At 38.9% G+C, this 12439-nt stretch overlaps 2 protein-coding genes across 3 annotated transcripts in view; one reads left to right on the forward strand and one right to left on the reverse strand.

Moving 5' to 3' along the window:
• The window catches only part of LOC140933757 (glycerol-3-phosphate acyltransferase 3-like), a 157208-nt gene that overhangs the window by 57451 nt on the left and 87318 nt on the right, over positions 1-12439 (reverse strand). The gene's annotated exons all lie outside the window — the stretch shown is intronic.
• Positions 171-10402, forward strand: LOC140933748 (ectonucleoside triphosphate diphosphohydrolase 4-like). 2 transcript variants are annotated; one of them, XM_073383375.1, is made up of 10 exons: positions 171-353; positions 1167-1588; positions 2115-2369; positions 2659-2724; positions 4748-4857; positions 5315-5487; positions 6556-6862; positions 8294-8376; positions 9317-9478; positions 10089-10402. In XM_073383375.1, the coding sequence occupies exons 1-10, from the start codon at positions 343-345 to the stop codon at positions 10327-10329; spliced, it is 1830 nt and encodes a 609-aa protein (XP_073239476.1). In that variant the 5' UTR covers positions 171-342; the 3' UTR covers positions 10330-10402. The 2 variants fall into 2 exon arrangements, with proteins under 2 accessions (XP_073239476.1, XP_073239477.1); XM_073383376.1 differs by lacking the exon at positions 2659-2724.

Below are 12439 nucleotides of genomic sequence, written 5' to 3' on the forward strand. Positions count from 1 at the left end.
ACGCATCAACTTATGACCATTCACGCTGACCAAAACCTTCATAGGCTCATTCCTGAAGAGCGCCCGCTGATCATAAATCCTTGTGGCTCAATAGTCAACCTGAAGTTTTGTGTTCCAAACATCGAGCATATATTCAATTTTTAGCTAACCGCTGGCAGTTTTTTTAAACACGACGTGGCGATCAGCCAGCTGCCGGTGTTTTTTGTTTCCTTGTTTATATTTACCATCAAAATAATGCGACGATTCTGTTACTACTTGAAGTCATGAAGACTTTGGGCTGTGGTCGAAGTGCTATAGTGTTAAGTTGCTTTTTACAAGAGATAGTATTCCATAAAATAGAGTATGGTGGGAAGGTCAGTTTTTATGATTTCACCATTTACAGTGTTTAGCTGCACGCGTAGAGGCTAATATAAAATGGACGGAAGAAACATGGCAATATTACTTCTTTGTTCATTCACTGAGTGACCTATCAAAGGTTAAACTAGTTTTGAACTGAATATATTGATTTGGAGTTAGCATGCTCGATTTTTTCACTCAGCCAGAATAAATATTTCCGTACATATAAGCTTACGTATAATACAAGATAATAAGCTTAAATTTGTTAGATAATGTTGTGAACGTATGAGTTTTAGAATCAGTTACCATTTTCGATTAGATATGTTAAGGTTATTTTATTTTTTTAATTAACCTGTCCTAGAGCATATTCTACCTTATGAGTACAGTAATTTTGCAAACTTCCCGATCATTGAAAATATCATATCTTCTACGTGTAGGTCAAACACTGTCAATCTGTGTTTTTTACAGTTTTGAGGCGAATTTCAGCTGACACAATTGTTTATTATCAAAGATTCATTAATTACAACAAATTCCTCTATATCATTGATGGATCTTGGGTAGAGGCCTTCATTCTTTTCCTTACTTTTAGACCAAAGTCAAGTCTAACCGGGCTAAGGCACTGAGATACTTTGTCTCAGCCTGAGAGCAACCCCACCCCCTCCCCAGCCCCCTTTGCCCCCACCACCCAACTGAAGGTCTGGATGTGCCACTGTCTACTACTGTATGTAACAGTCACCCTATCTACATATATTTATGTCCCCTTATACCTACATGTGTGTCGTGGTATGGTTATTGCGGTTATTTGACATTATTGTTTTATATCATTGTAGGATATCAATTCGCTGGACAAGCTTTCCTTCATTCTTAAGACCAGGAGTGATATCAACTTCAACTGACGGCACATGTATGTCAGCAAGAAGACTATTTTCACATCTCTTTGGAACACAACCAAGTCCTTTACGATATCTCTTAGTTATTGGTTTTATTGTAATTCTGTTGTTGGGATTTCTCTTATTTATGTCTGATTCAAGTTGGTACCGCAGTAGAACTAGACGCTTTACCTACCATGACTTTTACAAGCATGGGGCCGATTCAAATTATCATTATGGAATTGTTATTGACTGCGGCAGCAGTGGATCTCGTGTTTTTATTTATTATTGGCCACCACACAATGGAAACCCAGATGAGTTGCTACAAATTAAGCAGATGGTAGACTCTCGAGGAAACCCTGTAAGGATGAAGATCAAACCAGGTAAATGTTTATTGTTTTTTACACTGAGCACGAGATCTTCTCAGATCCAGTTATGAAAACAAAGTATTGTCAACTTTAGCAGGCATGTGTTCAACAGTGTTCCGTTACTCTAATATGTCCTGGATTTTGTATTTTTGCCCGAGTCAGGGAGAATTGCGGTGGGAAACAATTTCATCATTAGATATCACATGACCTCAAAGTAGCCAGTGTTGTTGCTATCTTGAGAGGTGCACAGTAATTTGGTATTTGAAGTAGTAAGGGATTTCACTGTTTTCTTGTGTTGAGAAAATGTGTTCTCACCAAGTTAGTATCCAGAGCTGACCTTTTTATTGGCCGAGGAAAATCCCCACATCCACTCCCATAATTCCAGTCCCACCAAAGGTAGCTAGTGAGAGCTGTTTTTCTAACACTTAAACTTTTACTAAGTTGAGTAATTACGTACACAACTTTTGGCTTAGCTAAAAGAATTAACCATTGCATAAACATTTCTAGAACCTTAACCATTATCACCGCTATTCATTTAAAGGAATATCCAGCCTTGTTGACGAGCCATCAAAGGCTTCATCTTATATTGAACCCCTTCTGGACTTTGCTGCACTAAAGATCCCAGAACACAAACATAAGGAGACTCCACTTTACGTCCTTGCAACAGCTGGAATGCGAATGCTTTCTACTGCAGATCAAGAATCTATTTTGGATGACCTGAGAGTTGATATTCCATTGAAATACAACTTTCATTTTATGGCATCACATGTTGAAGTTATCACTGGAAAACAGGAAGGTACATGTGCTAAATAAATTTTTAAATTAATTTTGTTACCATTTTGCATTTCTCAAACCTTAAAGCCATTATACTTGACTGTACTGTCCTGCTGTGCATCTCTATCTCCTCCCTACCCTCCCTCCCACAGTAGTACAATGAACCTCACTGGCATTAAGAAAGTTTTAGGTAAATTTAAATTTTTAGGTGTTGAGAATTCAGAATTCCTACATAATTTAAAACTTATTTCATACCTTTTATGGTATAGTTGGTTTTTGTCAAGTCCATTATTTAATTTCTTTTTTAACAGGAATATATTCTTGGATTGGAGTTAATTTTGAGCTTGGACGATTTGACCATTCACATGATGCAAAAGGTAGATACCAGCAATTAAAACTGTTTGAAGTGCTAAACCTTGTGTGGTGTGTGACTTAGTTAATGAGTAAATTATGTGAAAAGTTAGAAGGAAAGGCATCCAGGGGTCAGTTTAATAAAACTTTTGTAAGTTTAATTTACAAGTGTAGCTATTGTTTTAGAGTATGAAAACAATAGCCACTTTTGAAAATTACCTCATTGTCTCCGGCGGCTAGGGCCGTCAATGTTGTGACATCGATCCTGAAAAATAAACTCGCAAAAAATCGCGTTACTTCCGATTGCCTCCAAATTTGGCTCACAGGAAGTTAACAGATTTAGCCAATCACCTGCCTAGTTCCAGCCCCTGTGGACTTTTGACAGTGACACACCGAGCTTTCGAAAATTTGGAATTTTATGGCGAGTCGCGGGGAATTTTTTTGAGCCGGTTTTGCGAATAATGAAAGCTTGTATTGACGAATATCAACCAAATACAAGTCAAACAAACTATCCTGAAGGATTTTGGAGGATAACAAGCAAACTAAACGCGAAAATCGAGGTTAGGTTCAACAATTAGAATCTGTGTATGCAAATCGCCGATCGCCGACTCTGTGCCACATGTTCTTGAAACGGCGACGATTTCCTTCCCGTTTTGCCTTCGCTTCGCTTTTCGCTGTCAAATTCTTGCTTATTTTGATGAATTCTATCAGCAAATTCATGTCTGCTTGTCTCTAACTCGATATTTTTTTGGGAATCGAGGAAACAAAGCGTCTCAGTGAAGTAAACATGGGGTCACGAGGTGACGCCAAAGGATTATGCTAATTATGATAATCCAATTAGCATAATCATGAGAGCGTGAAGAAAAAAATTTGCAGAAAATTTCTAGTCGCTCCATATTTTAGAACGATTTTCGGGTTTTTTTGCTTACATATTGATGAAAAAAATTTCTTACTACCATATCACCCAAAATAAAGAAGTTTCCTAGCTAAATGACATTCTTTAAAATTTTAAAAAAATTTTTTGCAAAATATGCTTTTTTAATTTTTTTGTGGCGGAATATTATGGGTTTCCTATGACCGAAATATTTTTTTTTCGAAAGGGTATTCTTTTCCCTTTCCAATGAGGTATAGCTTGATATTGAACTGTAAATAACACCAGAGATATGATTTTTTAAAGTTACATGGCAAAATACATTAAAATAATTAGCTGAAGACAATGAGTTACACTTGTAAAAGTTTTGTTAAATTGGTTCCAGGATAGAAATATTATTTATCACTGCATCAGTTACGCTGCTGTCTGCAGTAGTTTCTATTTGATTTTTTAACGGTCTTCGAAAAGGACTCGGGATGCACTAATACAATTGGACCTCTTCACAGCGGGGCAGTTCTTGGGGGCAAAAGAAAGTCGCCGTTGTAGAGAGGTTTAAGCAAGAGTTTATTTATGGATGTCTTCCAAAAAATGTGTAATTGTTAAGAGGTGACTGTTGTAGAGAGGTTAAAGCAAGAGTTTATATATGGATGTCCGCCAAAATAGTGGCTATTATAAAGAGATGGCTGTTGTAGAGAGGTGACCGTTAGTAGAAGTTCAACTGTATCACTGAAAGAAAACATGAAGTTATTGTAGCTTTACATAACAGTTTGTCAATGAACCATGATAATTGTTGGATTTGGTTCATTATCCTCTGGGGGTGGTCTTTTCTAAGCCCAATGATAACGTTGATAACTGTTATTTTTTTAGGTTTATACAGGTTTGAATTTGTTAACTTGCATGGAAGTCTGTTTCTAAAGACATCTTCAGTTTGCAATGTCAAAAACTCTCCTTGAGTGCATGTAGAAAGTAGCTTACAGGCTTCGACTAGGCCAAAGACTTCACAAATTACTGTCAAAGTACATGTGCTACTTGAAAAAAATCAACAAAAACATCTTCAGGGCCAGATTATTCTGTTCCTCCACCATTAACACACAGGGGATTTTTTTTTTTTTTTTTTTTTTTTGGTAGAGGGGATGATGGCATGAATGTCTTAACTTACAGATAAATTTGTGTCACAGGGTCACCAGTCTTGAATAGTAGTGTGTCTGAAGTTAGCCGCAAGAGTACTGTAGGTTCCTTGGATATGGGAGGGGGATCTGCACAGATTGCTTTTGAAGTTGCAAAATCTGTAAGTACCTGGAATGTCAAACACAGCACTGTTGCGTTGTACAGTATCTTCTTGACCTTTTTACATTACTGCAAACATCCAATTTAAAGTTAGCCTTGTGTTCCCATTTCAGGCCAACATAAGCCTTTTTTGCTTAATTATTCTTATGAAATAGAAGAGATCTGGGCATGGCTTCAGTTAACGAAGGACTTAGCTGTCAAAGTTGTGATTTCAAACCTGAACAGAACCAGCAACGACTATTGCAGTTATGAGCCCCCTCAGATTTGAGCTTCTCCGTTTTTAACCCGCCCCCCCCCCCCTCCCTCCCCTTAAACCCCTTACAAAGATGTATACGCCTAGAGCTTACAAGTGGAAGCTTATGATACTCTGTTCTGTTTTAAGAATACTGTTAATAGTCATCACCTATGATTTATGTGAATACACATTCTAATTTCTAATTCCGTGTCCCTCAATATAGGTATGGGTCCCATCAGAGCTGAGTGCACAAGTCAATCTTGGCTGTGACTCTCATCAAACTATACATAATTACCATCTGTATGTTGCAACATTTCTTGGGTTTGGTAGTAATGCTGCACGAGACCGTTACACAGAACTTGTTCTTAGTCAAAATGAAAGTCTTAGCTTTGATCTGTGAGTATTTTTTGAAAATAGTAATTCTACATGTACTGTCAGTAATACACATGTACTCTGATTATAAATTAATGCACACTGTAACAAATTATGCATTCTGAATACTACTTCAAAGTATGCCAAATAGCCTGCTACTTTTTGAGCAACAGAAACTTCTGAAGGTCTCCCAGGTGTTGTGGGAAACAACACCATGAACATTCACTTTTAGCAAACAAGGGACATCTGGAGATAACTTTTAGAGAACAGGGGAGCCATTGAGTTTTGGGGGGTATAGGGGAACATTGATTTCATAAATTGCAGGAAAAGGGATCATGACAAAATTGAACTTTAGGGAAGATGCGAAATTATTTGCGGGGACTCGAAGGAGAAACTTCAGTTATTCAGAGAACAAGGGAACATAAACCCACCATGGGAGGCACTATTTTCCCTGCACCATTCAACGAAAAATTCCAGAATTCTGCGACTTGAAACATAACTGAATGGAAAGGACAATTCCGGAAGAAATTTTCAGACATTTGTGTTTGCCTGCCAAGGTTGTCCTCTCTTTCCCAGTTTTTGCTTCACGTTCATAATAGGCATTCAAAAATGAAGGGGAAAGGCCAATTTATTCAGATGCACAAACATCACATTCTCAAACACCCGTTTCATCCCCTTTTCTTTCAAACTCCTGCAATGAAGGCTAAATTTTACGTAACTTCATTAAGAAAACCATTTTGTTGAATACGTGGCACTGTTATTGGGTATTTTTTACCCCGATAGTAGAAGTTGTTGTCAGTTCTTCTGTTGTAATTTTTCTTTATTATTAGTTTTCAATGTAAAATAGATAGATGTGGAGAAATATTATATAGTTTTTAACTTTTAAGTTTGTGGAAGAAATCGTAAGGTGTTACCATTCAAATGAAACCTTCAACAGCCGTACGTTTGCATGGAGTTATTTTTCTTGTAGCATTCTGTAATACTTAACTTGAGTTGTTGCAAGTAATGCTGGATTATCTTTGAAATAAACGGTGATGAACAAAAGATTTTAAGTCAGTAATAGCATTTTATGTTCTTCTTGTAATTTCACAGTTCAACTGAAGCGTATCTAGATCCTTGTCTACCAACAGAATGCAATGAACAAGTTACCCACAAGGGAAAGCAATACAAACTTATTGGAACAGGGGAATATTATAAATGTCAAAAACTTATTCTTCCGCTTTTGAACCTGACAACACCCTGTCCAAGGCAACCATGTTCTTTTAACGCTGTTTACCAGCCTCATATAGACTACAACCAGGTTGAATTTTATGGATTTTCTGAGTATTGGTACTCCATGCACGATGTGCTAAGAATTGGCGGACAGTACAAGGCAACTGCCATGAAGAAAGCTGTAGAGGTAGGTTTTCAGCATGTTAGAATCTGTAACTGAAATTTGTTCGCGAGATATTAAGATTTTAACAGGTTCACGGTTAAGCGCATGCTCATTAATTTAAATTACTATTTTCCAATTTAGTATTAATTTATCGGTTAATAATCCCACTCACATGTATCTCAGCGATCTCAGAGTGTATTTCACAGTAGAGGTGTATTTCAGAGTAACCTGAAGTAGGATGTAGGAGAACTAAAATCGCAGAAAAAAATTAGTGGATTATGCCAACACCACCAACGTTGAATTTATTGTTGACCTGAAGGTTTTATTCCATGGTTGATTAATTTACAGCTATTTGCAAATATTTGAGTTGATCAAGTGCAACTTACTGCCAGAGGAGTGTGCAGATTGGTTCTTTGACAACATATTGACATGATCATATTGCTTGCATAGACGATACAGCATGTCCCGGCCGATAAACGGCATTTTGATAAATGAGCGTTCGCTGAACCGTGAACCTGTCCCTTTAATTTGACTGTCTTGTTAACGAAATGCTGTGCATCGTCTGCATCAAACAATAAAGACCTAGCTTGAACTTGCAAACAGATTCAATCCTTGCAAAAGTCTTTGTCTAGCTCTAGGTCATTTATGCAAATTTAGTGTACTTTAACTCTTTTCGAACTCGCTTTTATTTATTTCCAATTCCTTGATAATGACGTCATGGGGTCGTCGAAAAGTTGGAACATTAGACCCTGTTTACATGGAGTGGGGGACCCCGGTCTAGTGGGGTAGGTTTCTTTTGTTTTGTGTCCTCCAGAGCGTGAAAACAAAAGAAACCAACCCCACTAGACCGGGGTCCCCCACTACATGTAAACAGGCCCTTAGAGAGATATAGAGCGATTTCACTCACGTGGCCAGCGTCTATGCTAATTCATTGGAACGAAAGAAAGTTTTTTACATAAGAAAAGAGTTCAATTCCCACAAGATTGCCTTGGTACACCAATATGGCCGCCATCTCATTGTTTTGGAACACCAATATGGCCGCCGTGACGTCATCTGAATACGCTCTTGAGCAAACGGTAAACGTCAGATTTTAAGTTGAGAATTTCTCAAAATAGAAAATGAGCAGGTAACAACTGGGAAAACTAATTCTTATGAATAAAACTCGCGTGAAACAACTAATTTTTTTTGTAGAAGTAATTAACAGTAAACGACAAGTATAGGGGTTAAAAGGGAAACTTGGTCTCGTGGTACAAATTCGCGTTTGCCGTTTGCCGTAAATATGACCCTAAATTTCTCTAATATCTCGTTTACTTAGTTTTTACATGCTTATGAATACATACTTTTCGGGTGGAGAGAAGCGACAACCGGAAATACGTTTGCGTTCGCAGGCTATTCCTCAATCAGGCTGGCATTCCCTCTTACTTTCCGACTAATGAAGCGTTTGTTAATTCTCAGGAGTTCTGCAAAACCCGTTGGTCAGTTCTTGTCAATCGACACGCGAAAGGACTCTATCCACATGCAGATGCTCATAGGCTACAGTAAGCAAAATGTCGAACTTTTTTTACTTGATGTGGTTTAGCTTTAAAAGAGATGAATATTTTCTCTCCTTCCTCCAGTGATGTAGTTTTTATTCAAGTACATTCGCATAACTGATTTGTTACCAGTTAGATAATCTTGAAAATGGCCTTACGATGAGGACGAAACATCGACTTTTTACGCTTTTATTGACGTGTTTCTGTTTCCTCGTAATGTCACTTTTTTTCAGTCTTTTTTAAAGTGGTTTTGTGAGAAAAACAACAGCTCTGCACGTGCATCATGTTTTTTAGTACATTTCTTTGACGTTCACTGCACGACTACGACGTGAAACTTCCTAATGCCAAGTTTTATGGGGCACGCGCGCGTGAAGATACGAGGACCGTGAATTTTCCTTTCTCGGCTTTTTGAAGCTGGGTAAAGTCGTTAAGAATTCAACTCCAGGAGCTGGAGAAATCGCCTACATTTGACAAATTGAGCGGTCCAAATAGACGCGATAAAAGTTGAAAGGACGCAAATTCATTTTCTGAAGACTTTTTCACCAACATCGTCGCCATTGCTCAAGCTCCCTTTCCTTAACTCCCTGTTATGCCAATGCGATATTGTTGATATGGTATTGAGAATGTGGTGGTAAGATATTGGAAAGAGAGAGAATTGTATTTAGAAAGTGCTGATATGGTAAGCAAAATCGGTTAGTGCGGTTTTAAGAAAACGTTTATTTGGTACGGAAACGCGTCAGCAAAATGTTGGCAAAGTTTGTTTCCGTGCTGGTAAAGTGTTGCTATGGCGTGTATAACTGTATTGCTTGTGTTTGTCTAGGTAACTGGTGAATTGGAAATTATTAAAGTACCATGTGTGAATATCCTAAGGCTATTTAGTCACTTCGGCTTTTTCAAAGATCAATCAGTAAAAAACGCGTAGTGTATTTAAATTTTTTTTCGTAAGGTTCCAGTGTTTCAAAGCAGCTTGGGTGACAACAGTTCTTCACCAAGGTTTCAAGTTTCCCCAGAACTACAGCAACCTACGCTCCGCCTTTTATATCGGCGACAAAGAAGTTCAATGGACACTAGGAGCGATCCTCTATCGAACAAGGTTCCTGCCTCTAAGGTACGTTATGGGGCTCATGAGAGCTCTGGAAATTAAATGCCTTGTTGCCGATAAACTGTAACGGTAAAAAAATGACACGCAAAGGGAAAAGAATTTGAATCCTTTAACAGAAGTCATTGGCAGTTTGGTTCTTCGGTTTTGCCGGCGGTTGAAGCTCATTTTAAAATTACTCGTTTTAGGTGTTTATCTCAGCTTCTTTGTCGGTTTTTGGTCACTTTTTATTGCAGTTTCGAAGATTTATCGATTTTTTTGTGGCCGGTTTTGCTGCTTTCTCCTCGAGCACCGTCCATGAACTCGTTGAACTGTAGAGAGGAAGTTCGATACTCTGGCTTCATGGCCAGTAAATGCCGTGTTTTTGTTTTTGTTTGTTTTTTGTTTTATAATGGCTGGAAGTTTATAGATGAATGTCGTGCGTTTTTGCCTCTAACACTTAATTAGCTAAGTACTAACATCAAGAATAACATTGAACCGCAACAGCTGTTCCCCCCTCCCTCTCCCCCAGTCTCTCACACCACGTGTCATTGTTCTAATCCCATCGATCTTTACATGCGTGCAGAGATGGCGGATATGGTCAGTATGGCATTTGACCACATATATTTTTCATTTCTAGGGAAGTCCAATTGCATTCACAGTACAAAAGTTCATATCACGCCCTTTGGAGTTACGTGAGTGAACTACAGTTCCGCATCATATTCTTGGTGTGCAGTGTCACAGTTTTGGCCGCCATCTTGCTGTACTGTAGGCGGCTACGGCGCATGAGCAGTACGTCAAGCTTGTGGCAGTACAACTCGTCTCCAGTCCTCTACAATGTTGATGTAATACCCAGCACAGATAAGATTCCTGTGAGATGACCAAACGAGAAAAAACTTCGAAGAGACTTTGAAAAATCTGATATGACAATAAAGATGTTTCTATGTAAGGAAAGGAGACGTCACTTTGTTGTATTTTGATTGATGTGGCATCAGCCAGAATCAGCGTCAGATCGTATGGCTGCGCATGCGCACAACCCTCTCGTCCTTGGTCATGCCAATCTCGTTCCCAGAAGGTGCGATCCTTTCGAAGAATCCGAAAAGAAAATACATATCTGATTGGCCGAAAAACGTATTCATCATATTCAAATTACTTTGCTAATCATACAAACCATAGTTATTAGAGGAGACTGGTTATGAAAAGCGGCAAACATCAATGATAAAAACAACAGTGCTGCAGTTTATGTTGGAAGCACCCTGAAAGTGCACAATCCTTTGTTTTCTGTTGGCAAATTGTTACGGAATAAATTAATGCTACGTTTTTATTGGTCAATACAATCAAAATGATAGGAATTCTTTTGAACGTTGTGCACTTTCAGGTCCACAAAAACATATAACAAAGGAGTCTGACGGGTTTCATAACCATTCCACTCAATTAACTATGTACAAACTGTGAGCACGTTGATTTGATTTTGACAAGTCATCTGGGAACACATCAATTTTATACGACCGTTAAGGAAAAAGTTTATCTCAATATAATTTCAAAAAACCACGCCACAACGACACTTTGTCTAAAACTTTCCTTTGTCTTGTTATTGAAAGTCGTTCAACGCCACTTTTTATACATACATGCTACTGAACCTTTCAAATTTGCATACAGCTGTGCTCATTCTGAACACGAAAAAATACATGTCGTCATGACTTACGAATGTCTCAATCTCGGCATTTTAAGTAAATATACACCTGTTTCAATAAAGGTTGCTTTGGGATTTGGTCATTGAAACGGAGAAGACAATGCAATGCTTTGCTTGAGTGACCACCAAACAATGGCTTTCAAAGACCAAAGCACGATTCCCAAAGCAACCTTTATTGGAATAAGTGTATATTTCTTCAGTCTCCTTTACAGTCCTTTCAATTGTGAAGGGACTGTCTTTTCAAGTTACTTAATACATCGATCAAAAGTCACGTAAAGGAAAACTGCAGTGGAACGATTATGTTCCAATGTGCGTGCAAGGGAAAATTCCCTCGGGAAGGTCTCTTTGTCAAATGGCTAAGTAACTTCACGAGGGCGCAATTAAACCGGAACCAGGATTTTCCAAAGCGTCCGTTGCCCGTTGCGCTGGATAAGGGTAACTCGGGCTCTGGGGACGAGATTGTGGTCTTGCGCAACAGAGAACAGCTTTGGGCTCGAGAATGATCAGCGTGGTTTAGCCAGCGTAGCAGGCGCGTGGAAGTAATAGAGATCGTTAGATTCTTAGACAAGGACGACAACGAGAACAAGATTTTCCCAATACCAAGTAGTGCGCGCGCGTGAACCAGCGTCATTTTGGAGGGAAAATGTGATAGCCGTCGTCTTGCTCTAAGTCTTAGTAGGCTGATTTAGCAACAGGACGGGAACGTCATTTGACGACGGGAAAGCGTGCGGAAAGGACTAAACACGACTTCCGGTGCTCAATTTGCTGCTCTGCCATTGGTCAAAACAGTTGTCTGATTTGCGCGCGCCGTCGTCAACTCGCGTTCCCGTTCTGTTGCTAAATCAGCCTAGTGTCGTACTGGCGAAAACTAGTTATCAAATGTTAGAAATTGTATCATTTAACGATCGGGAGAGGGCATAACCTCCCTCAACAGGAATAAGTGTACTAGCTCTTGTGGTGAAAAAAAAAGTACAATGAAGCTTTCCAGTGTCTATTTTTAGAGAATACGCGAGAGTTAAATGTCCTCCTCGGTAGTCGTCCCCGAAACTAAAGCCGCGAGTGTCTCTCTCGCGCGCCCCGTTCATGCTCGCAGTCATACCTTTCTGGAAACGCCTGTTACGCAGGCTAAGCGTGGTTCCTTCGTCAGCTGTCCAAAACCTCGTACTATTTTTAGCTTGTATGTTTTGTTTTCCCATTGCAGACCATGTGATGCTACCCAAGAGAACTATTTCTTTCAAATGCCGAAGCTGGTGATTTAATTTTGTCGGTGGTTTCCGGCATGATTTTATTCAGGCGCG

This window comes from Porites lutea, chromosome 4 (assembly GCF_958299795.1).
Source record: "Porites lutea chromosome 4, jaPorLute2.1, whole genome shotgun sequence".
Lineage (NCBI taxonomy): Eukaryota > Metazoa > Cnidaria > Anthozoa > Scleractinia > Poritidae > Porites > Porites lutea.

Excerpts from the sequence above, each read along its gene's own strand:
- LOC140933748 (XM_073383375.1), top strand. Across the intron at positions 2,370-2,658 it reads TATCACTGGAAAACAGGAAG|GAATATATTCTTGGATTGGA; the intron begins GTACATGTGCTA and ends CTTTTTTAACAG. Across the intron at positions 4,858-5,314 it reads CTTTTGAAGTTGCAAAATCT|GTATGGGTCCCATCAGAGCT; the intron begins GTAAGTACCTGG and ends CCCTCAATATAG.